Source organism: Cololabis saira, chromosome 9 (assembly GCF_033807715.1).
Source record: "Cololabis saira isolate AMF1-May2022 chromosome 9, fColSai1.1, whole genome shotgun sequence".
Lineage (NCBI taxonomy): Eukaryota > Metazoa > Chordata > Actinopteri > Beloniformes > Belonidae > Cololabis > Cololabis saira.
The window spans coordinates 32,053,019-32,079,218 of record NC_084595.1 but is presented as its reverse complement, the minus strand read 5'-3'; the positions used below and the strand labels follow the sequence as shown (position 1 = coordinate 32,079,218).

Sequence of the window (26,200 nt, the reverse complement as noted above, 5' to 3'; positions counted from 1 at the left end):
GTCACAAAGTGAAGCGCCAAGAGGAAAATCACAGAGACGAAGTCAGCTGGAGAAACTGTGCCGTTACTAGTTGTACTCCTGTTAAACCACCCGGCAGAAAAAAGAAAGCATATAATATGATTCAGATTCAAGTAAGAAACACACATTTTTCAAGTTGCTCAAGATGTTACAGGGAAGTCTACAGACAGAGCCATGGACACATTTACATCAGATGAGAGCGGCAGGAAAGGAAGAAGCAGATGGCAAATTTGCTACAATTATGTCCCGAGACATTCATTTCTTTGCTTGTTTGTAAGATGCTGATTAAGAGGGATGTTGAAGGTGTGCAGGGAGGCTCTACTGGGAGATGTGGAGAGATGTGAAAGAAAAAGATGTGAGACAAGGTGTTTTATAAGAAATAACTAGGAACCCTTGTCTTAAACAATTGCAGCAAAAAAAAAAAAAAAACAGATTAATGGCTCAACAAATTGAGAGAAACCTGCTTCAGAGGATGTTTATACAAATCTGATGGGTTTATCAGATGAGGTGGTGAAAGTTGGGAAAAATAAGCGATGGTAGCAAAGAGACAAAAAAAGTGAGGGAGAGGTAATGAGAAGGGATGGAGTAATGTTACATGATAGAAAATGAAATTATGTGCTAAGTGGAGAAAACAAGAAATAAATGTAAGATTCAGTAAACTGAAAATCTTAATTAACGATACTGATTGCGACGTGTGATGTGAAGCGCTTTTTGAAGAATGAGGATACATTTTGAGAGTCAGACAGCAAGACAACAGAATTTATGACCTATATGTGACCATAAGAATAACATTTATTACTCTCAAAATAGTGAATGCTATGTCCAGCAATTACGTCACACACATGTAAAATAAACGCAATGACACATTCTAACAAAAAAAGATAAGCCAACAAATCTTCTTGCCAAGAGAAAAAGAGCAACAGAGGATGCAATGGCCTGCACACATCAATTTATATGCTATTTGAGGGTGTTAATTAAGTAGAAGTGGTGTGGGGCGTTTTTGTGGATGAATGCTTATTATACAACCACAGTAGGAAACGGTGCGGTGAGGCAATTAGTTGGTTAAATGGTGGGTAGCTCTCTTTTGGGGGTGCAGGTTTGCTCTGTACGGCTGCAGCATGGACAATTGTGGGTTATCAGTGGCTTGCTGCTGCTGCTGGTTACATGAAGACTACGATGAGAAAAAGATTTAGAAAAAAAAGAAAATCCCTTACATTCTTTTTCAAACTTGTATTTTGTGGTTCCATCTGCTGCTCCTAAGCATCAAAAATAGACACAATGAGCTTCAATTATATGTTCATGAACATCATGAAGAATTATTTTATTCATGAATAAAACATACTTGAAGAAATTTTGAGTTATTACGTTTTCTCCAGATAGGATGCAACATATTTTAGACTTATGGCAATTGTATGTGAGAGTAGTATTCAGGCCTTCAGAATAGTTCTATTGGGTTCAATTTGGGGTTACAAGTAATTTTCCTTTCATGTTCATTTTAGCTGTAAAAAATTAAGTTGCACTGGTGTCTTGGCGGCAGAACGGTGGCTTAGTGGTTAGCACCGTTGCGTGGCTTGTCTCCGGGTACTCCGGCTTCCTCCCACAGTCCAAAAACATGCATGCTAGGTTAATTGATCATTCTAAATTGGCCGCAGGTGTGAGCGTGAGTATGCCTGGTTGTCTGTCTGTATATGACTACGTTCACACTGCAGGCCTTAATGCTCAATTCCGATTTTTTCCCATATCCGATTTTTTTGTGTGGCTGTTCACATTATCTTTTAAAATGTGTCCTATATCCGACTCGAGTGTGAACGCATCGCGGCCTGAACTGACCCGCATGCGCAGAGGCGTGTGATGATGACAATGATGGATTTGCATCCAACAGGTGCCTGAACTGCCAATTATCCATCAAGCTCCACAATTATCATGTTAACATTAAATCAGATAGATTTGTCAAGGACGTTTCTCTTGCATCTCTATCATTGTGCGGACATGAATTCTCAGAGTTTTGCGGGAGCGGATGAAAACACTGCGGGAGCGGGCGGGAGTGAAACACACGTTGCGGGTGCGGGCGGTAATGGTCAGAAATGCAGCGGGAGCGGGATGAAGAAAACAGTCCCGCTATAGCAGGGCTCTAGCTCCGCTCCCCGGAGTGTCAGCTCTGCTCTCCGGCGTTCAGCTGGGTTTATCACCTAACACACGGTCCAGCTCGCTGTAAAACGGGCAGGTTATGCGACCACGACCGCTTCGCTGATTTGAATCCTTAGCTTCTTTATTTAGTAATATGCTTAAATTCAGCAGGTTGTCTCGTCTGCTCTGAGGTCGTAGGCGAAAAAGAGGTGAGCGCGGGGGAGGGGAGGAGGAGAGGCGGAGGCGGCCCGGAGGGACCCCCGCCGTCTCCCGTGTCTCCCCCCGCGGCTCGGGGCTCTGCGTGTGACGTCAAAGTCGCATTAATTCCGACCTGGCTGTTCACACTGAGGTCGCATTGCAAAACATCAGACCTGTATCCGATTTAGAACCACATATGGAAGAACCTGAATCTGATTTGAAAAGATCAGATTCCATGTGACTTGTGCTGTTCACACTGTCATAAACAAATCAGATCTGAGTCACATATGAGCAAAAAATCGGATTTGGGTCACTTGGGAGCTGCAGTGTGAACGTAGCCTATGTGGCCCTGCTGGCGACCTGTCCAGGTGAACCCCTGCCTCTCGCCTGTAATGAGCTGGGAAAGGCTCCAGCAGACCCCCGTGACCCTGCAAAGGATAAACTGGTATAGAAAATGGATGGGTGGTGTTTTGACCAGTTGAAGTTCACCAGTAATGGTCATGCAACAATAAACGGGTCATTCCTACTATTCGGTGCCATTTCATCCTGGTTTACTTTCTGCCAAAAATGTTTAAATTCTCATGATTTTTTAATTTAATCTGAAGGAGGGCTTTTTGAATGATAAGAAAAACATATTGGTCCAGCTCAGGATATTATGGTTTAATAATTTTTACCAAATTCGTTGCATGTGACATAGGCCAAATGTCCACCCTGTTACAGGACGTTCTCATGTTTATTACTAAGTGTTTTTAATACACAGTTATTGTAACATTTACATTTTCTAAGAGCTAAATTGTCCCTTACTTGTTTGTGAATACTAGGTTAAAATATATTTGAAGTGTAAAGTATTATCTTGAAAAAAGATTCACTCTATTTTAAGGCACAATGTAATTTCAACATGTTTCTTTTATAATAAACAAGAATTTCAATAGAATTTGGCACAATTTTTAAGTGATTTCACTCTGCCAAATTATTACCTACAAGTAACAACAAAGACATGCTTATTATTTTTTGAATTTATTTAATTATTTAAAAAAAAACACACAGGTAACAGGGAGGACAGAAGAGCAACAGGGTGGACAGAACGTAACAGGGTGGACTTCACACCAGTAAACAATAACATGCATAGGCATGCACAGATAGAAATTACAGGATGCTTGAGCATCTGCCCTTTTGGCACTGGTGCCCTTTCAATTCGACAAGGTGCCCTGTACATTTGGCGAGTGGAAGGCGCACACAGCGATCCAGAAGCTCACAGCGCGCCGTGTTGCTCACCGGAGCTCATGCATCCCCCTACCCAAAAGAAACATCAGGGACATTTGTCAGTTTCTGACCTCACCACCATTGCAACAGAGCACTCAAAAACTACATAACAGACCAACAACCACCAGCAGGTGTCTTTCTAAATAATTCCACACCGTCCGGCACACAATCTGGTCATCCCTGGACCAACTAACCAGAAGAACTTGTTGGTCCCATTCTTGTGCATGCATTTTACTTTGACATCATCTTCAACCTCCAGGATGATTCCTGGGTAGGGTTCAACATCATAGTTTACAATGCACGACTGCCCAATCTTTTCTTTGATGATGACCTCAGGCCGGGATGGTTCTTCGGTGCAATGTGGTGCAATGACTGGCTCTTCTCCCAGGCTCACCTGCTTCAGCCCATAGCAGGCACAGTCCAGTATGCCTTGGTCTGCCTGGCAAAGGCAAGTTATGTCCTGGTATTTAATTGGACCTGGAGACATAGAGATAACTCAGCTCACTCACTCACTCATCTTCTTCCGCTTCCGTTCCCGGGTCGTGGGGGCATGCCTTGACTTCCTTCACCCCAAACACTTCCTCCAGCTCTTCCGGGGGGAGTCCGAGGCGTTCCCAGGCCAGCCGAGAGACATAGTCTCTCCAGCGTGTCCAGGGTCTTCCCCGGGGTCTCCTCCCGGTGGGACATGCCTGGAACACCTCCCTAGGGAGGAGGGACATGCCTGGAACACCTCCCTAGGGAGGCGTCCAGGAGGATCCGGTACAGATGCCCAAGCCACCTCAGCTGACTCTTCTCAATGTGAAGGAGCAGCGGCTCGACTCCAAGCTCCTCCCGGGTGACCGAACTCCTCACCCTATCTCTAAGGGAGGAAACTCATCTCTAAGGGAGCGTCCAGCCACCCTGCGGAGGAAACTCATCTCTAAGGGAGCGTCCAGCCACCCTGCGGAGGAGACTCATCTCGGCCGCTTGTATCAGCGGTCTCGTCCTTTCGGTCACTACCCAGAGTTCATGACCATAGGTGAGGGTAGGTGCGTAGATTGACCGGTAAATCGAGAGCTTCGCCTTTCGACTCAGCTCCCTCTTCACCGATCTGTCTGTCAATCTCCCGCTCCATCGTTCCCTCACTTGTGAACAAGATCCCGAGATACTTGAACTTCTCCACCTGAGGCAGGACTTCTCCACCCACCCGGAGAAGGCACGCCACACTTTCCCGGTGGAGAACCATGGCCTCGGTCTTGGAGGTGCTGATTCTCATCCCTGCCGCGTCGCACCTGGCCTCAAACCGCCCCAGCACATGCTCAAGGTCCCGGTCTGATGAAGCCAACAGGACAACATCATCTGCAAAAAGCAGAGATGAAATCCTGAGGTTCCCAAACCGGATCCCCTCCGGCCCCTGGCTGCGCCTAGAAATCCTGTCCATAAAAATTATGAACAGGACCGGTGACAAAGGGCAGCCCTGCCGGAGCCCAAAGAGATCACCTGGTGGATTTTCATTGTTCCTTTGACAGGAACTAGTTGGGGCACATCCATCATTTCTTGCATGTCCTCTCAACATCTCCTTCTACCACAAGAAAAAGTACAACAGAAGTGCCCAAATTCTTCAACTCGTGGAACGTGGCCTCTGCATTGGGGATATCTCCCCCATGGCGGACAATTTTGTCAGCTGATCTCTTAAGGGCACCCCCAACACCATCTGGAGCCCCCTTGCCATGGCTGGCCAAAAAGAACTTCCAGCTGATGTCTTTGAAGCTCTTCTTGAATGGCTCTTTTGAGAGAAGTTAAAAGTTGCCCTTCTCTTTGTATTGGGTAGCTGGCCCATCGCTGAAGACATGGACGTGATTGACCAGAGGGTATCTTTCCTTCACCATATCTAAGTCAAGGTGGGCCCAGATAGGGCCCACCTTGACCACCTTTAAAAAATCTTTGAAAAGTATATAACAAATAAATGCTTAATACATGTATTATGAATACCAACACATACTGGAAACTCTAACCCTAACCCTCTGACATCCCCCTTGTTACTGTGTGTCCACCCTGTTACTGTGCAAATCAGTAACAGGGTGGACGGTAACAGGGGGGACATTTTATGCTAAAGTTGGCCATTACTACTCATGTGATGAAAAACAAGCTAGCACTTGGTGACAACCGAGGACGATTTTTAACATATTAACCAACCATATTTTCAAAATCACCAAAAAATATTGGTTTCTACTATAAATAAGCATAACAGGGGGGACACGTTATGCTTTACCACATAAATCAAGCATTCTAAAACACTGAAAAAAGGGTTGATTAAAAGAGTTATACTAACTGTACTTCTTGCAGATGATTTTCCCACCACAAATGCACAATTCCTGCCGAGTCATGTGATGAGGAGGTTATAGTAGAGGGCGTGTTCAGGGGTATTTACATCAGAGTAACAGGGTGGACAGTCGGCTCAGGGACACATATTTTAAGAATTCTAAGCATTAAAAATCTATTAATTACAAAAAATAACATTTGGTGAGGAATATTATGAATAAAGGTATACAACAATAATGAAAATTGTAGAATGTATTTGATTTATATTACTTATATTTCCGGTTGTAGTTGAGCAAACATGATTCGGGACAAGGCAGTTTAGTTTACTTGTGCTAAAATTAGAGTAATTATTTTAAATGTAATTAATCCTGGTTACATATCATTGTTTTCTATGGTAGAGGGGGGTTAACCATGTAAGAGAAGCTTTTAAAAATAAGCATTTGCCCATTTTTAGACAAAATATACCACATTATGTCATGGGGACTCAAATGGCACCGAATGCTAGGAATGACCCAAACAATACATAGAAAATAAATACTACTTTAAATTAAATTAAAATCAAAAGTTAATTACAGGAAGTGGATATGACCTAAAACTCTCTTACCATGGTGGTCAAAGCAGATCAGACACAAGGTTGGTTATTTTCAATGCCATAAAAAATGTTAAACACATTTAGTAAACCCAGCTCCCTGATATTCAGATGATTTTTAAGCTATTTCTGCTCCTAGTTTGACTAGAAATTAAATGCAGAGAGTCCCCATTGTGGGATTACTAAGGGAAAAATGTATGTATGTATGTATTCTAAATTAGTAACAATGCAGACCTATGGGAGCAAATTGAAAAAAGGTTTATAAGAGAAAAATATTGAATCAACTGTAACTAGGGTAATATTAAATGTGTTACCTAAATGTTAAATCTAAATGCTAAATCAATTTAATATAGCCTACTGTATGTTACATCTAAATATACATATAACTGTTATATATAAATGTAAATGTTACAGTTAAATGTTTTGGGTGAAACTACATATTTACTGTAGTTAATATGCAAATTCATGCTGCCAGTAAGTACAAAAATAAAAGCTTTAGAACTTCAAACTTCAACTTGACTAGAATAAAATAAAATAAACGAACATGGAAATGAACACTTGGATGCACATTTCAATAGTGATAATGTCTGCGCTCATAAAGGCCAGCACAATCCTACCACACGTTCTCCTTGCTTGCTCCGCTTGCCAAACATCAACATGTCCAGCGATTTACCATGAGCTGAAAACGTCTGAGGAGTTAAACCTGCGCCACCTGAACAAGGGCAATGGCTTTGGTATATGGGGTGTCATCTCAACCCAATGAGCTGTCCGGGGCCCCTTAGTTTGGTAGTTAGGATAACCGACAGTAATAATTTATATATCAGCTAAATATTTACAGTACCTGCAACTGCAAATTTAGGTTTAATGTTTGCATTGAGATTTAGATTTAACATTTACATTTAACTATATTTAGACTTAACATTTAGATTTAATATTTGGATTTAGATAAAGCATTAAAATGATATTTAGATTTAAAGAAGCCGTCTGTAAGAAATGGCCAAAACGGATACTGCAGTCACTTTCAAAATAGAGCGGCGTGTACCCTCCCCCTCCTCCCCCCGACCAGAGGTTGCCAGGTAGGCTGCAGAATGCAGCAGGAACGTAGGCTGCCATGGCTGCGATAATTAGAGCCGAGCTGGCAACCCGGATGCCGAAACAATACTGACTTGGTGATTGGGAGATAGGTGGAGGGTGGAGCTTCAGAAACAATACTGACTTGGTGATTGGGAGATAGGTGGAGGGTGGAGCTTCAGAAACAATACTGACTTGGTGATTGGGAGATAGGTGGAGGGTGGAGCTTCAGAAACAATACTGACTTGGTGATTGGGAGATAGGTGGAGGGTGGAGCTTCAGAAACAATACTGACTTGGTGATTGGGAGATAGGTGGAGGGTGGAGCTTCAGGCCAAAACAAAAAATGACAACATAAACATCAGTTGAGGGCTGCAACTCCTCTTTTTAAACTGGAATATCCTGGCTTGAGTGCTGTTGTCAGTGACATAAGTATTTGAAATGAACATGATTTTTAAATGTCTGTTGACATATCGGGGTCATTTTATGATTCGTTTTATTATTGCTCTTACATAGGCTACAGCTCCTTTAATATAAGTTAACAAATAGTTGTAAATTTCAAAACTCAAACCATTTTTAAAAAAAACGTGACAAAATGTTTTTTTCAGTGTGAGACACTTTTCAGATGGTGCCCCCTAAAACCTTGTTAAATCCTTTGTTTAAACAACTTTTATTATGCTCTCTTTTCTGAAGTTATATATTAGCTAGTAACCGATCAATAAGTTGAGTGAATGAGTTCACCTCTAACAAGTGCCTTTTTTATTTAGTTTTTATAATACAAACAATATAAAACATTGTCCCTTTTGAAAAGTTAATTATGTAATTTAATTAGAATGAAACTGTAAGGTATTTAATTGTGACACATTCATATGTTAATGTGTTCCCAACTTGGTAAACAAATCCAAACCGACCTCTTGGGTGAATCGAACAAAATGAATTGAGTCTTTTTTAAAACACTTTAAGCATCTCTAATACAGTATTGAGGCATCCAACGGACCCTTGGGGTTTCACCGATCCAAAAGGACACAAATCCATTAAAGGAGCACACTCTTGTTATCTTCTTGTGCTGTAGCAAGTTTTCTTAATCCCCTGTTAGATGCAGAAAGAGGGAAAGATGTCTGTCTCTTTATTCTCTTTGCTGTTTTCCTAAAACAACAATCGTTCAATTGAAGGAGGATACATATTAGGTAAAATATACAAAAACAATGTTTTATTGAATAGAAAAATTAATCTTGGATTTGGCTTTTACTATAGAAATCCACTTTTAAAGCTGTAGCAAGCTCGTTGCCACTGGGGCCGACCGACAGGACAGAGGACACAGGGTTTCGTGCAGGAAACGTTTGATTCACCCCGACACACGTGCCAGCACCTTCAGCAGCTCTCTTTCCCAACAGAAACCCCTTGCTGGTGTGCAGCCGCCCTTTATGAAGCCAGGCAGGGTGGAGAGGTTGATTGGGCACAGGTGTGCCCAATCAGCTGAGTGGCTGCATCCCCGCAGCCCACACCCAATCCTCCACCCTGCCACAAAGGCCAATGATATATAAATTGGAAAACCTTGGTTTAAAGATCCAACCATCAATTTTTTACTCATTCTGTTCAGGGTTCAGGGTCTGAGCGGGGAGGCCTGTAACAGTGATCAGGGCAGAGTGCAGTGTTGTGCAAGTTCATACTTCTCATGAACTAGTTCAAAGTTCAGTTCACATAGTTTAAAAATGAACAGTTCACGTTCACAGTTCACAATTTTCACTTTGAAATAGTTCAAATTCAATTCATTTCAATAATTTTAGGTGAGAAGTACGAATGAAACGCCACCCTACCCTAAAACTGCTCACTGTATACAATCATGTATTGCTAGCTTGATGAAGGAGGACTTTTCAACTTTACTCAGGCTGTAAATCTCCAACAATGTAGTCCATTATCAGTCTACCTGTTGCTGGGAAATCAACCCCATGAAGGCTGCAGGCAGTGTGGCTGGGGTCGTTTGGGTCTGTTGGGGGTCTTCTTGGCCTTGATGGCTTTTCTTGATTGTCAAGGACTTGCAGATATTTTCTCACACTGGACGGATGCTTTAACTCCACATTAAGTTTCAAATTTGAAGTTGACGAGGCAGACGCTCGGACTTGTTTTCTCAGCGCAGGTGGACATCATTTGCCACCGTTGCCATGCGAGCTGGAGCCTGTTGTTATGCTAGTGTGCACTGCATTGTGGATAATGTAGTGTGAAGTCGTCGTCTCGTTTTAAATGTGCGCGCTAGTGAAATGTATTTCGTAACAATTGGACCTAAACAGTGAAGCTGAAACTCACATAATCTGAACAGTTCAAATTCCAGTTTGTGATCTGCAGATCTGAATAAGTTCACGTTCAAGTTCTTTATTTGCAAATATGTCGCGTTCAGTTCAACATTCTTACAGAAATTAACGTGTTCAATGAACGCGTTCATTTGAACTTGTTCATGCACAACACTGAGAGACTGGTTGTACCATGGACAGGTCCTTAGTCCATCACATAACCACACATAGGCATGAGGCAACCATGCACACACATACTCGTTCTTCTGGGCAATTTTGAACCCCCTGTCCCCCTAAAAGGGTTGATTGTTGGAATATCATTCTGTCATTTTTTGGTTTTCTCCTGAGTACCTACAGAAAACCTAAACTGACACAAAGAAGTCCCCTGCTCTTTTCAGCTCGTCTGACACACACTTGATTCAGTTCATGGAACAAAAAACAGAACAGAGGTACTGATGTGCATAGACTACGTCATTCAAAACCCAAAATATCTTTTGGAGGCTTTTGCAAACCTAAATCATGTTATCAAAATGTCAGCCAATTGTTCTTGTTTCTGGAAGTCTACCTGTGGCACCTTCTTCTTTTAATTTATGACTCTATAATTGCTTAATTTGACAGTCAAGATCTCATCAGCCAGAAACATTGTCTAGTCAGAATCTGGCATTAGATGTTCTAGTATATCCAATGTAGACCAGCTGTGTTTATCTATTTAACTTCCTCTCATCCATATCTTGGTCTTTCTCTTTGTCTGCCTGCATAATATTGGGTTATGGTGGAGCTCTGCATCTTATAATGTAAATCGATGCAGCTGCCTCTGAAAGTCTAGCTTGGTTTTAATGTGATATTCTGAGTGGACAGCTTTTTTTCAAATGTACCTCTTAATCATATCACACATAAATCTCAGCTCTTGGTGTCGTCTTTGTGTTCTTGTGTGCCTGTGTTTAAAGGCATTCCTACCTGCATGCAGTACATAATGTTAAAACGTGTGTGCAGCCTTTTAAACATCTGCTTCACTGTCAACAGCTATGGCATCATGGTGTTGATCCATGTGTAGAAAAGAACCTTGTGCCAAAAACATGAAGAGGCCTACATTTCTTGAAATCAGCTGGTTTGGAGTCATTGGTTACTTAGCAAGAGAAAAGAGAAATAAAAAAAACAAGGGTTGTCAACCCCTGAAACTTGTCTTAAAAGCTATTCTAAAGTGGTGTGAAGTACTTTTGAGTTGCTGGTCTCTTACCTGCAGTAGAAAGAATCAGGGGAGATACAGATGGGGAGCGAGGCTAACAGCTACTGAGAATGACAGAAAATCAGATCAATCTTCATAAATCTAATGGCAGTTTAAGCAAATTCTGAATGAGACATATTCACAGGGGATCGTCTTTGCACCCAAAGGTTATTTTCTTAATACAGCATTTTCTTTACTGCGGACTGTCTGCCAGTTCACTAGTTTTTCACTAACTAGTAAAATATTAAAACATTACATTATTAAAACAACCCACATATGTCATTATTGTCAAAGTGACAAAGAAAATAGAATATAAAAAATGTGAGTGTTGATTACAACCACATTCCAGGGATTCACGATCATGCGTTTTGGGGTGATTTACTGGGTCTATACATGTGTCCCACACATGTGTCACATTCCTGTTACTTTTAAACATGCCTTTACTACCAATCCTTTCTCACATCTGACAATCTTAGGTGAAAAGTGAAAATAAATAGTGACAGATATGAAATGCATTCTTCCGGTCAGAATAACAATATACACGGTGTAGGGCATACATGTTTTAATATTCAGGAGTTATACTTGCTTCACAAACAACTGACTACAAATACATTACTTACAGTTTTGAGCTTTAAATTGCAAAACATGGCAGACATGCCTCCACCATGCCCACCACCTCTGAATGTGCACTTCGCCGCATTGGTAAAATGTTCATATGTTCCTGGAGTCTTTGCTAATCAATTAAAATGGATAAAGTTTAATTGCCTTTCTCTATCTATCCTTTTTCAGTCGTCCAGCATATCAAGAGGCACAACATTGTTTTGAAGAGAGAACTGGGAGAAGGAGCGTTTGGAAAAGTCTTCCTTGCTGAGTGTTACAACCTCTCACCCGACCAGGAGAAGATACTGGTGGCTGTTAAGGTAATCTGGAAGTTTTGCATTCAACACTTTTTGCCTTTTGTTTTTTTTTTTATATTTTAGCAGAGAGGGTCTCATAAATATATCTTTTTCTACTCCTTTATTGCCTTCAAATTTGCAGTTACTGTGAGACTGGCTGCAGGGTCACAAGCATTTACTTTTCTGCCTCATAAAATACGAGTTACAAGGATGGATTGTCTCTACAGAAAAACACCAGCCTTAGTCTCTTACACATTTGCTTCAAATGGTCAGAAATCTAGCATGAAATAATCTTTTTTAAGTCCTTCAAATCAAGGTGTTGCAGTCATATATTGTCGTTCAAGGTGAAATTGTTCCCTTCACCCCAACATTTACAAACTGTCTGACAACAGCAAAATGTGCAAAAAAACATTGCACCGTTTATAGCACATAATCTTTAATTAATGAGTGGATACAAGGCGTGTGGAAAAACAATCACTCACTTGGTGTTGGCAAAGCCTTAAGGATCTATTTTTGCCTCCGTTTGCCTTCCTATGGCTAGGAAGTCATTCATTTCTTTGTTTCCTGTGCAAGAAGAAAGGTGGGATTACATTCAAAAAAACGCTGACTTCCGGGATCAGATTGAATGGCTTCTCTGGGAGTCCTGTTGTCACGTTTATCTGCACATTAGTCTCCCATCAAGATCACTCTCAGCTGGTCTGCAGTGAAACTGGATCTGGAGGGTGAAGAACTTCTCATTAACAATACATAGCCTGTGACGGCCCCCCCCCAAACCCCCCCCCCAGCTCCATCCACCACTTCCTCTGCCCTCCGCACCTCCAGCTCTCACCTGCTATACTCTCTTCTGACTCATCATTTTGGCACTATTCCTCCTCTTAAATCCTGCAGCTTTTTTCCCCTTCTTGGACTTCCTGTTTTCTTCCAGCTTAGCACCAAACCATCTAGTGATTTAGGCTGCCAACTCAGGTTCAACTCATTCTGTAAAATACGCTCACCTGAAAAACTTGGGGAGATGACTGTTCAAGACTGAGTGTCAAATCCAAAGAGTAAAAGAAGTCTCTGAAAGAACGCTTTGTGCTACTTGTAAATATGATAAATATCTCCACTAATGAGGAGGAAGAGTAATGACAGTCTGAGGAAACAGGTGACTCCTAACTTTTGGTACAAACGCCTTCTGGAAATCTTAACTGGTATGCACATACTATAGTGCATTTTTAATCTTTGCAGACTAACAAATTCTCGGTGGCAGAAGAGCTGTCATGCAAGGCACAGGTTTACTAATGTACAAACACATGAGGCACAGCTGCCTTTGCCAAACAAGAGCTCCTTTTGCTGTACTCACATTGCACTCTGTCATGCATGCTACATCACAGGAACAGGTTTTTGATTGTGTACAACATTAACATCATGCACTCACAAAGAGAGCAACGATCCTGGTTTTAGAGTCGGTTATCAATCATCCAGTCATCCATTACACAAAAGCAGGTTTTGCTGTTAGTGTATATTAAACACTGAGGTTCCATCGATCAAAGGCGCACTGTAACGAGAACACATACACATAAAAAATATACAGATCTACATGAACACGCCACATTTACTCTACTGCATCCCATCGATCTTAAAAACCAAGCACTTTTAATAATCTTGCTGTTACACGTCTAAGTGACTCACTATTGCTTTTTATTTGTCCAAGGACCTCGGTGTGCTCAGCCCGGATGACTAACAGTGTAATATTGTGGCTTTTGGACTGGGAATTAACACAGCTTGCAGTTTGAGCTCGATAGTACTCTAATAGATGTTTGTCCCTCACAGGGAAATGTCTGCTGGAACAGTCCTGTATTTAATGTTAATATGCTTGGCTTGATGCAGTGACTCATATTTGTTTCAGCAGGCAGTTGATACAATTTGATGATTGAACGCAGAGAATGAGTTTTTTTTTTGTTTTTATTTTTTTCTTGAAGCAACATATTTTTTTACTTCAGATTTTCTTAGCAGGCCCAAACAGTGCAGCCTTCTTTGGGGATAGTCTTCAGAAGACTCTCATAATCATAATTCTAAGCAATATGTAACGCATTTTAGTGCGGTTCTTAAACAGTTATTATTCGTAAAGATTAATGAGTTGTAGGGGCAGCTGGTAGTGCAGCCGTCTCACAGGAAGAAGGTCCTGGGTTCGATTCCCGCCGGGGGCGCTGTGGGCACTGAATGCGTGTTAGTTCCCCCATGACTTAAGCGCCCACACCCTGGGTGGGGTTGGAGAAAGGGCCTTTCTGTGTGGAGTTTGCATGTTCTCCCCGTGTTCCCTTGGTAGCTAATGTTTTCTACCCTCACAAAAACATGCACACAGTCCTGGGCCATACATGCCCCCTCTGGCCAACCGGGGCGCCAGATAGGGTGGGGAGGATCCGGCCGGAATAACGTGATCCTCCCACGCGCTACATCTGACCAGAGAATCCTCACCCTGTCTGGTGAAAAGAAGCGGTCCGTCACTCCTCAAGTTAAGGAGGAGACCTGAGCTCAGTGTAGGGCCCTCCCTGGGTTGGTAGAGGGGAGCAATGCCCAGGACTGTTACCTAGGTATGAGCACTGGGTGATGAAATGGGTAAAAAATCAGGGATAAAATCTTAAAAAAAAAAAAAAAAAAGAAAAGATGAATTAGTTGTGAGATTATTGCCTCGGAGCATTCTGTGTGGAGTTTGGGTTATTTCTCCTTGCATTCTTGGGTTTTCTCCAGGTTCCTCCCACAGTCCAACAATGGGCAGTTGAAAAGGCTGGTTAGTGTTTCCAAATTGCCTATAGGAGTTAGTTTGAGCATCAGTGGTTGTTTGACCCCAGCCTTTGGCCCAAAGAGAGCCAGGATAAGACTCCAGCAGGCCCCTGTGACTCTGTACGAAACAGCGGGTAATGGATAGATGCCCTTCCTATACAGGAAAAAAAAGATGCAGCACTATGCTGTTAGATTGTACCTTGTGATATTCAACCTTCCAATACCACATTATTCACAGCTCTTTTTCTTCCTGCCTTCATCAGGTGACAAAAATGTCAAGACACTGTATGAGTTCCAAAATATAGAAATGCAATGTCTCAAAATATAAGACACATGGAGCAGAAGCGTTCATACAATGTCTGTGCTGCAACTTTGTATCATGTTCTTACAGTATCACATTCACAGCCTATAATGTAAATGGCCAAGTCCCTGCTTCCTGTGACTGCCTGAATGCGGCTTGGTGGAGCTGCATTCAGTCTCATTTTACCGGCACCTCAGCATTCTTGATTAAAGGGTCAAGGGTCATTTATTTCTTTCCTGGTCTTTCTATCTGACGTTTTATTTTGTGCAGATATATTTGTAATAGGATCTTATATATGCGTTGTTAGTCCACTGACAAACAAACACACACACACACAGACAAATAATGTAGGAAGTTTACCTATATCCATGTCATATGCTTTAGGAAGGCAATCAATTATTCATGTAGGGCAAGAGGAACTTTCTATAATTTCATTTTTGGAATTTATGCAGAGTCCAGATCACTTTCATTTCCTGTATCTCTTCTCTTTCTGTATCACAGATGTTTGTATTACACAACCTCCCTGACTGATTTCCTCAATCATGGGAAGGGGATAAGAGTTAGCTTCAAAAGGATGAGAGGAATTTAAGACATATAAACAGTGATTTGCTTGACAAAGGCAAGCAGTACATATTGTAATATTTGCCCATTTTTCTTCTTTTCTATTGTATTAGTCTTTCCTATCTACCAGTAATGTCGCAATTTGTTTGCCAAACTGCTGTTACCCACTTTTTACAAGGTATTTTCCTCCATAGTGACCATCAGCCAAATAAATTAGATGAGACTGGATCTGCTTTGAAAATGACTGATTGACAATAAAGTACACGGCATTATGCATGATTGTATCATTTGTCACTATATTAAAATGGCTTGCGTGTGTGTGTGTGTGTCTTTGTGTGCATTTGCAGACACTTAAAGAGGCCAGTGAAAATGCCAGGAAGGATTTCCACCGTGAAGCAGAGCTGCTGACCAACCTGCAGCATGAACACATTGTCACTTTCTACGGAGTCTGTGTGGAGAGTGACCCTCTCATCATGGTCTTTGAGTACATGAAGCACGGAGACCTGAACAAGTTCCTCAGGCAGGAAATTTGCTATTATAAATATATAAGCAGATGTTACAAGGCAACAAACCGAATGAAATGTGAAAACTTTCCTGATATTTCCTCACAGGGCTCATGGTCCAGATGCAGTTCTGATGGCAGAAGGCCAGACCACCAGACCTGTAGAGCTGACCCAGTCTCAGATGCTGCACATTGCCCAGCAGATAGCATCCGGCATGGTGTACCTGGCATCACAGCACTTTGTCCACCGCGACTTGGCCACCAGGTGTGTCATTCGCTCCATCTCTAGGAACATCATCATTGAACAAGGAATTATAGACTTTTCCAACATTCTGACACAGCAAAGACATGGTGTGCATGGTTTAAAATGTAAATATTTGTTAAAGAGCAAAGCAGAGATTCCTGTATGCATCCTGGAATTCAGAACATATTGTTTTTTTTTGTTTTTTTGCCGTACTTAGTTTTGTATTTGATGTTGTTTTTTGAACAACAGGAACTGCCTGGTTGGCGAGAACTTGCTGGTAAAGATCGGAGACTTTGGCATGTCCAGGGATGTGTACAGCACTGACTACTACAGGGTAGGTGTATGTGTCAATATCTTTTCTAGCCCTTCTTTTTGCATTTCTGCTCCCTGCTGCATGGGTCCCCCTCTGCTACCCCCCCTTGCATGGGCATGACTGAGGGAATCTGTCAGCATCACAATAAGACGCTTCATGCTGTGTTAACTGATCAGAGGACTGCAGTGAGCTGAAACACATGTAGATGTTTAAATGTTGTAATTTACTTGCTATATAAACAACCTTATTACAGACAAAATCACATTAATTACATGTTTAACACCAATTTATAAAGAAGCTTTCCATTAGAAAATGTTTGACATTGAAGCTTTCTAAATAACAAAACTTCTAAATAAATAGCATACTACAAACAATATTTAGAATATAATTTGCTTTAAAGGGCTTAATTTTCTCAAATTAGCATTAGCAACACCTTCTAAGGGCCAATCCCAGTACACCTCCTACTTTCTACAACTAGCCCTCCCTCACTATCACTACCCCTAAAAAAGAAGCCACAGATTTTAGGGCACTTGAAATCTTCCCAGGGGCCTGTCCCAATATTCCCCCTACTCCTACTTTCAGCAACACCACTAATCAGGAAGCTGAGAGCCAAAAGCTGTTTAAATTTCAGCTGTAGCGCTGTTAATATGCCACTTTATTAAGTTTTTATATTTTTTCAGGTGTAAAAGTAACCGTTAAGATCCCCAACCTGGGCTCAGTTTATCCAAATAACGCCTGTTAAGAAATTTGATCTGATGTTTTCTGCGATGAGAAGAGCTGCCGGCTCGGAGCAGCAGCAGCAGCAGCAGCAGCTCACGTACAGACGTGATCGCCAGGTCAACCTGCGCCGTCGTCCCGGGGAGAAACCTGCAGCTCTGTGGAGAATTTTCTGCTGGCTGAAATAAATCATTTAGGAAGATAAATGTTGGTTTAATAGATGAAATCTAACAGTTGTAGCTACGCCTGTTAAGAAATTTGCTCCGAAAATTTCGGGATCAAAAAATGCCTGCCGGTTAGGGAGCTGATTTATGGTTCCGCGTTAAATCGACGCAGAGCCTACGGCGTAGGGTACGGCGTATGGCGTGCGTCGGTGCATAACCTACGCCGTAGGCTCTGCGTAGGTGTAACGCGGAACCATAAATCAGCCTTTATTCTGGCGAGGTTTGAAGAAGACTTCGCAACAACGGGCAAACGAGTGATTATGTACATTCACTGAGTGAATATTATGAAAGTAAAATATATATTTCTTGCTAGAAATGTAATCAAAACACATTTTTATGTAGAAACTAACTCAAAATTTTGATTTTATTCACTAAAAAATAAGAAATGTCTGCCATGTTTTTTTTTTTTTATTCAGTCTGCAAATGACGACGAAAAGCATTCTGGGAAATTTTTCTGGCCCTAGTTCACCTAGTGTGCATCCGAAAACCCTCGATCCGTAGGGACAGATTCATAGCCACTACACTCATTTTCTTCACTCCCCCTAGGTGAAAAGAGGAATTGGGACACCAATACCCTCACGGGAACGCGCAAAATGTAGGGGTAGGGCTGAAAAGTAGGGGTAGTGGGAGTATTGGGACAGGGCCTAAAGCACACGCAATTGGACCAACAATAACAGTAAAACTGTTAACATGTAGAGAAAAATTAGGTATTAAGTAATTAAGCAGTAATAAGCAAGTATCTTAAAATCTGTATATTCATATGCTGTACTATGTATATACAGGGATAATTGAATGTCAATCACTGTTTGTACATTGTGCATTAGCCCTTTTGTCTTTTAATTTCTGTCCTTATTTTCCAATTTCACTTCGTCAAATCAGGCTTGACTTTCCTGAAAAATCCATACGTAGACATGGTCTGGAGTACACATCCTCTTCATAAAAACCAGTTTGAATCCCGTGTCCTTTTTTGTCATTTATACATATGTACCCAGATCTTTTTACAGTGTAACTGCAGGTCAATGGGGTGCTGCAAACACAACTACATCCTTCAGCATTGTAAAAATGACAAATGTGAACAGGAAATGAGAAATATATGTAGCTGTGTTTAAACGTAGAAGAGTGTGTGTGTGTGTGTGTGTGTGTGTGTGTGTGTATGTGTTGGCATCGAGCGATGTTAAGGGGCTTAACTTCAAGTGTCAAAATAATTCTGCACCACATGAATCAATTGAGAGTATTTCTGGATTTTTGGGGATTTTTTTTTTTCCTGCTCTAGAGCAATTTGTCACAATAACAAAAGTCCAAATCCTGATAAATGGCATTGACTGATTGATAGTGACTGTTCATTTTTCCAGCTCTCCCTGCCTCAAACCTATCATCCACTGACATGACATGACAGTGACAAATCACTCCGTGGAGGTGGGAGAAGAAGGGATAGAAGGAAAAGCAGTCTCTCAATGACAAGAAGAATCTCAATTTGGTATAAATTATGACTTTAATGATGGCATTCAGAGAGATAATATTCTTCAGCAGACTTGATGGATGTATCATTCTGAAAAGCTTCTGAGTGATCAATTTTGAGTCTGACGTCAAAACAAGTCTTGTAATTCTGAAAGCAGTCCTAATTAGTTTTACTGTTAATCATATTTTGTTGGCTTCTTCTCGTGTACATTTTATGACCTTAGTGGGAAGGTGAAGTGTTAAAAAAAGAACAAAGCTACAATTCAGATGGCCACACTTGAGGTTACATTTGAAATAACTGGTTGTATATAGAAAATTAAATATATAGAAAAGATCAAGGTCCCTCCTCTCTGGTCTTTTTCTGTACTGTCTCTATGTGACGACACACAAGAATCTCCCCTCTCCTCTGCTTTCTCCTTCCCTTCACCCCTCCTCAATAAAGCTAAGTGCTGAGGCTGTAGTCATGGCAACGGGTAAAGGCAGTGCCGGTGAGCCTCCGAGTTGAATCCAGCGATTCTCAGGAAGAAAAGTAATAAGAGAACTTCTGTTTAGTATGCAGAGGCAGTAGTGGAGAAAGAGAGGGAGAGGGGAAGAGATGGAGGCTGGGTGATGACAAAGAGATGTAGAGAGGAAAGATATGGGGTGGGAGCAGCAGTACAAGAGAAGGAGGGAGGAGAGGAAGTAAAATACCAGGCAGGGAAAAAAAACAAGACTCAACTAAATATAAAAAAGGAGAGAAAAGATAAAAATGTTTAGGGAAGTATGCTGAGGTGGGAGAGGTGTGGAGAGTCAGCAGCCTGTACAGAAGACATCCTACAGGATAGTCGGTGAGAAACAAACGCTACTGTAGATGCAGGTTTACATAACCAAAGCCCAATATATCAAAAAAAAAATGATAGATGTAACAAAATGAATAGAAGTAGGCAGACAGAAAGGAAACACGACACATCAGAAGGGATCTCCAGGACGGGGGGGCTGTTTCAGCACCCAGGGAAGACAGAAGTGCGTGCCCATGTGTGTTAGTGAGTGCGTAGGAAGACATAGAGTGGAGGGATCCAGTCATGCTTTTTGCGTCAGATGCAAGCAAAGATGAGTCATAGAGGAACTGGAGCGCACCCCCACTTCCAAGTGTTAGATGAAACAGAAGCAGAGGCGATGGACTTGAAGGGGCTGCAGTGACGTCACTGAAATCCTGTTATACAATGAACCTGACAGAGGCTTCAGAAGACAGACAGGATGCCTGGAATCAAACTTTGAGGCTTGCTATTACAGGTGTGTGTGTGTGTGTGTGTGTGTGTGTGTGTGTGTGTGTGTGTGTGTGTGTGTGTGTGTGTGTGTGTGTGTGTGTGTGTGTGTGTGTGTGTGTTTGTGTGTCAGTGAAATACAGTTCACAGCCACACAGTTCATTTATTACCTTTCTCCCTAAAGTGATTTTATGTCTCATAGTGTAGAATGAAAGACACATAAAGTTTTAACACTCCCGCTTTACACTGCTGACACAAGCTGTAGAAAAGAACTTGCAACAAAGCAGAGCTGAACAATCTCTGAAGAGTTCTTCAGAGATGGAGGAGGGGATTTAATTTACCTTAACTAATTACAAGAGGCAGGTAAAATGCTTGACAAAGAATTGACTATAACATTAGTCCCTCCCAATGACGCAAGTCCCAATTATAACGCTCCAAACAGGATCATTGAACAAACTGTTGTTTCCATCGAGAAAGAGCAGAAGTGGCAGCAACAAAATGTTTGAGGTGTAAAACTACCATGTACATATCTAGATTGCAGATTAAATTTCCATTTCCACATTACATTTCCATATCTTACTATAGACAGGGCTCTTCTTATGATAGGTCCAATTATTATGTTTTAATTAATTTGTACAAGAGACAAGAAGTGAAAGTATATTCACTAATTTCTTAGGTACAGTGGGGAAAAAAAGTATTTAGTCAGCCACCAATTGTGCAAGTTCTCCCACTTAAAAAGATGAGAGAGGCCTGTAATTTTCATCTTAGGTAACTTCAACTATGAGAGACAGAATGGGGGGAAAGAATCCAGGAAATCACATTGTAGGATTTTTACTGAATTCATTGGTAAATTCCTCGGTAAAATAAGTATTTGGTCACCTACAAACTAGCAAGATTTCTGGCTTTCACAGACCTGTAACTTCTTCTTTAAGAGGCTCCTCTGTCCTCCACTCGTACCTGTATTAATGGCACCTGTTTTAACTGGTTATCAGTATAAAAGACACCTGTCCACAACCTCAAACAGTCACACTCCAAACTCCACTATGGCCAAGACCAAAGAGCTGACAAAGGACGTGAGAAACAGAATTGTAGACCTGCACCAGGCTGGGAAGACTGAATCTGCAATAGGTAAGCAGCTCGGTGTGAAGAAATCAACTGTGGGAGCAATTATTAGAAAATGGAAGACATACAAGACCACTGATAATCTCCCTCCATCTGGGGCTCCACACAAGATCTCACCCCCTTTGGGGTAAAAATGATCACAAGAACGGTGAGTAAAGATCCCAGAACCACACGGGGGACCTAGTGAATGACCTGCAGAGAGCTGGGACCAAAGTAACAAAGGAACCATCAGTAACTCACTACGCCACCAGGGACTCAGATCCTGCAGGGCCAGACGTGTCTCCCTGCTGAAGCCAGTACATCTCCAGGCCCGTCTGAAGTTTGCGAGAGCATTTGGATGATGTAGAAGAGGATTGGAAGAATGTTATATGGTCAGATGAAACCAAAATAGAACTTTTTGGTAGAAACACAACTCGTCGTGTTTGGAGGAGAAAGAAAGCTGAGTTGCATCCAAAGAACACCAAACCTACTGTGAAGCATGGGGGTGGAAACATCATGCTTTGGGGATGTTTTTCTGCAAAGGGACCAGGACGACTGATCCGTGTAAGGGAAAGAATGAATGGAGCCATGTATCGTGAGATTTTGAGTGAAAACCAAACACGCCGCCTGGGCAACGAAGGAGTGGCTTCGTAAAAGAAACATTTCAAGGTCCTGGAGTGGCCTAGCCAGTCTCCAGATCTCAACCCCATAGAAAATCTTTGGAGGGAGTTGAAAGTCTGTGTTGCCCAGCGACAGCCCCAAAACATCACTGCTCTAGAGGAGATCTGCATGGAGGAACGGGCCAAAATACCAGAAACAGTGTGAAAACCTGGTGAAGACTTACAGAAAACATTTGACCTCTGTCATTGCCAACAAAAGGTATATAACAAAGTATTGAGATGAACTTTTGTTATTGACCTACCTATATAGTGGACTTATTTTCCACTATAATTTGCAAATACATTCTTTAAAAATTAGACAATGTGATTTTCTGGATTTGCTTTTTCATTTTGTCTCTCATAGTTGAGATATACCTGTGATGAAAAGGAAAGGCCTCTCTTATCTTTTTAAGTGGGAGAACTTGCACAACTGGTGTCTGACTAAATACTTTTTGCCCAACTGTATACCAGGTGTACCTAATAAAGTGGCTGGTTAGTTTATACGAAGGGCAAGTGGCAGAGGTGATGTTTTAGGAGTCAGCAGTGTTGAAGCCGGAGAAAATTACTTGTAACCTAATTGTACGAGAAAAAGGTTTTTCAGAGGCAGATCCCTCTCTGGTCCAGAAGGACAATGATCAGAAGGAGTAATTCCAGCTAATGACAATGTAATGACTTGTGAGGGGAAAAAATGTTTAATTTCTTTTATGAGTGAAGCCGGCACATTTTAAAAGAAGCCAATAAAATATTTGTGATATTAAAATATCAGGTACTGTTTTGTCAGCCTCAGATCTCTTTCATAGTGGCTTTTATTTGCAGTTCATAATCTTCACATTCTAGTTATTAACTCCTTTGCTAGCATACACTTTTTTTTGTGTATATAGTCAAAGTTGTGCCAAGGCCTTTACTGAGTGGTAATACTTCTTTGGATTACAAGTTCTTGTGTTTATGTCAACAGTGATGACAACACTAACTCCACACATCTTTCCTTTGGAACCTTTTGCATTTTGACAAAAATGGTCAAGCTCATCCAAGTTGCATGGGTAGGGTTATTTTCAGCTCTCTTTAGAGATGCTCTGATATCAGAACTTCACTCTAGATGGGTCAGTCCAGAGCTTTCACAGCCAGAGTCCCCGAACACTCTGGAAAAGGATTTAACTCGGGATTTCTTTGCCAGTTCTCATTTCATCTTGCTTAAACGCGAGACCTTGTTTCAAAAGAAATTAAGAAATAAAAATCTCTATGATGCCATCAACATGGGAGAGTTTTGTTGAGGTGATGATTGATGCCTTGTTTTATGCATTCACATGGTGAGAAATTTTGGCCAAAGGTTCAATCTTTTTTTAATGCGTTTTTGCTTCCGTGCTCTAAGACCCGTTCACATGTCTCTTGCCAAATTTGCAGCAGACTGCACGTTTTGTCTGGCACCTTTTGATAGCTGTTCCTTTGAAGGTTCTTTAGTCTCCATTACAGAACTCACGATTTCATCGATACTGATCATTGGCTTGATGATTACCTTTTAAAATGAGCCTGAAATGTTACAAAACTGAAAACTTTCCATTGACAGCAGCATTCTTGGCAGTACTATTTTGTTTCCATGGCAACTCAGAGAGCTGTTCAAGGTACTTTTTTTTTATTTTTTCATAACAAAGTGTAGGCGGGGTCAGTCACATAAGACCCTGGTACATCACATCCCATAATGCTTTAACTGTAAGGAGGTCAGTTCATACAGCTCATCCTTCCGCTGCTTTATTTTTCTGAGGCATTCCTGGAACGTAAGGCAGCGTTCTAGCTAAAATAATGCAGCTTTATGAGACAGTGTGGTAGAAAGACCAGACAGGTAGGCTTATAAAAGCAAGGTAAAAACAAGAAAGAGGCAGAAATAAAGCTGCAACAAATAAGGTAAAGAGAGGAAAGCCACTAACATCAATGAAAATAAAACGAAAACAAAACTAGAAGATAGGAGTTGACGACGGGATACAGAGGTGTCCTTGCACGCATTTGGTCTTGAGACTGTGCTTCTGTAAACACAACTTTTTAAATATTTGATGCTGCCTCTTCCTCAATGAGCACAATATTTAATCTGAGGCTTCATTCTCCTGCTATCTCATGTACTTTGTTTCCTCTATTTTCTCTTTCAGCTTTGTTAGAGCCTTTTTGAAGAGACTGCCCTTCACGTCTCTTCTTATTGTCTGTACGAGGACTACACTGCGACACACACACCTGCACACAAACACACACACACACACACACATACACACACACACACACACACACACACACACACACACACACACACACACACACACACCTGCACACATGCATACACACAGTTCACAAACAGAAAAAAAAACATGTGGCTCAGCAGTTCAAGAGCCTACTATTAATATTTCAGACCATCGGGGGAAATGATCAACCATGATGAATAAAACAAAAAGACTAATGGATATAAGCAGGTTCAGCTGCATCGGATAGAAATTTATCAATAGAGCAGAAGAGAATAATATACCCATCAAAAAGCAATCAGGAGCCATCTTTTAAGTGCTTAACTATTTTTCCCTTTTGAAGAAGCACTTTTAATTTAAACAAACAAATACATTTATAAAAAAAAAATATATGATTTAGATTCAGTGTTTTTAATTGTAGTTTGTCATCACTTGAGTTATGTTCTCCTTTTGTTTAATGCTTTTTACACAATCTTGGTTAAAATCCGGGATATTTAATCTTCTTTAATGTAATCTTTTCAGTTTATGTTACCAATTCAGGTTAGCGTGATAACATATCTAGGTTAATATAGGAGAGGACTTTCCACCAGAAATGCAATTCAAAGTTCTTTACAGAGCAAAACCAAAAGTTAAAAAGACTTTATGTACAATGCAGAAATCAAAGAAAAGGTAAAAGATTAGCAGCCATCCATCGTCTAGACTTGCTTCCTCCAGTTCAAGAGTCCACCATGGACACCAGTCCAGTCCATTGCAGGGGCACATTCGGATGAACAACCACACTCACTAGCATTTAAAAAATGTTTTTTTTTGGACAGTGGGAAGGAACCCAGAGAAAACCGACACAAGAAGAAGATGCAAAGTCCACATAGAAAGACCCCTACTTGGATTCAAACCAGGAACATTCCGCCAGTGGAAAAAAAGTGCTCACCACTGAGCCACAGTGCTGCTAACTGTAAAAGCTTTCACAGAGGCCATGGAAATTCTGTACAATACAATCTAGTCTGCATTCAGAGATTGGTGATGACATTTTTAGAATAAAAATGAGCATCACTTTTGAGGGCTTAGAAAGGATTTTAAATTATCTTCTAAATGCTACGGAAAACCAGTGCAGGGAAGCTGAAGTGTGAAAAACATGATGGCACCACCTCTTTTGGTGATACCATTCATGCCTGGAACTCTCTCTCTACCATTTCAGCAGTGCAGTCTACACCTACATGCCCTTCCTCACTCAGCGCTATAAGCATGGGGAGACATAGACACCTGGGTCCACAGTTTAGAACCATCAGTTAACCTACATGCATGTTTTTGGACTATGGGAGGAGACTACCTGGAGAGGACCCATGCAAGGACGAGGAGAGTTGAACCAGGAACCTTCTTGCTGAACAGCAACAGTGCTAACCATTAAGCCACCGTCCTGCTCCACCCGGAACCAAAACTGAAATATTTTTAGGGAGGTTTTTTATGGGCTACCCACTGAAATGGTATAGTAATCCAGTCTAGATATGCAAAAGACAGGGAGCAGTCTTTCAGTATCTTTTGGAAAGAACTTCCCTTTTTTTTTATTAAACAACAAAAAGAAGAGATAAAAGAAAAAAAAGGAAAAATCCGAGTGTGAACTGGTCCACACACTTCACATCTGGTATCATTGTATGACGCAAAGTAAAGTGCTTAAAAGGGCTTACGCCACCTATAATGCAGAGATTAAATATTTTTCTATTTCTAGTCATAGCATTTTTAAGTTTAGACTGGAGTCATGTGAATGAAGTACTGCTACCTCCCAGGGGTCTAACGTGTAAGCTACAACAACGGGAAGTTTGGTTTTACACTGTAGCCTTTGCTGAACCACCCTTCCTGATAACTTTCTGCAATAATTAGTGTAGTTTTACATCTTTAAACATTTTTATACCGTTGAATAC

At 41.2% G+C, this 26,200-nt stretch overlaps 1 protein-coding gene across 1 annotated transcript in view; it reads left to right on the top strand.

Annotated features, from left to right (window-relative positions):
- Positions 1-26,200, top strand: part of ntrk2a (neurotrophic tyrosine kinase, receptor, type 2a) — a 100,450-nt gene that overhangs the window by 64,899 nt on the left and 9,351 nt on the right. The window contains exons 17-20 of the mRNA XM_061730241.1: positions 11,869-11,999; positions 15,948-16,120; positions 16,212-16,367; positions 16,596-16,680. Of these exons, the coding sequence (XP_061586225.1) occupies positions 11,869-11,999; positions 15,948-16,120; positions 16,212-16,367; positions 16,596-16,680 (545 nt within the window). The remainder of the gene's footprint in view (positions 1-11,868; positions 12,000-15,947; positions 16,121-16,211; positions 16,368-16,595; positions 16,681-26,200) is intronic.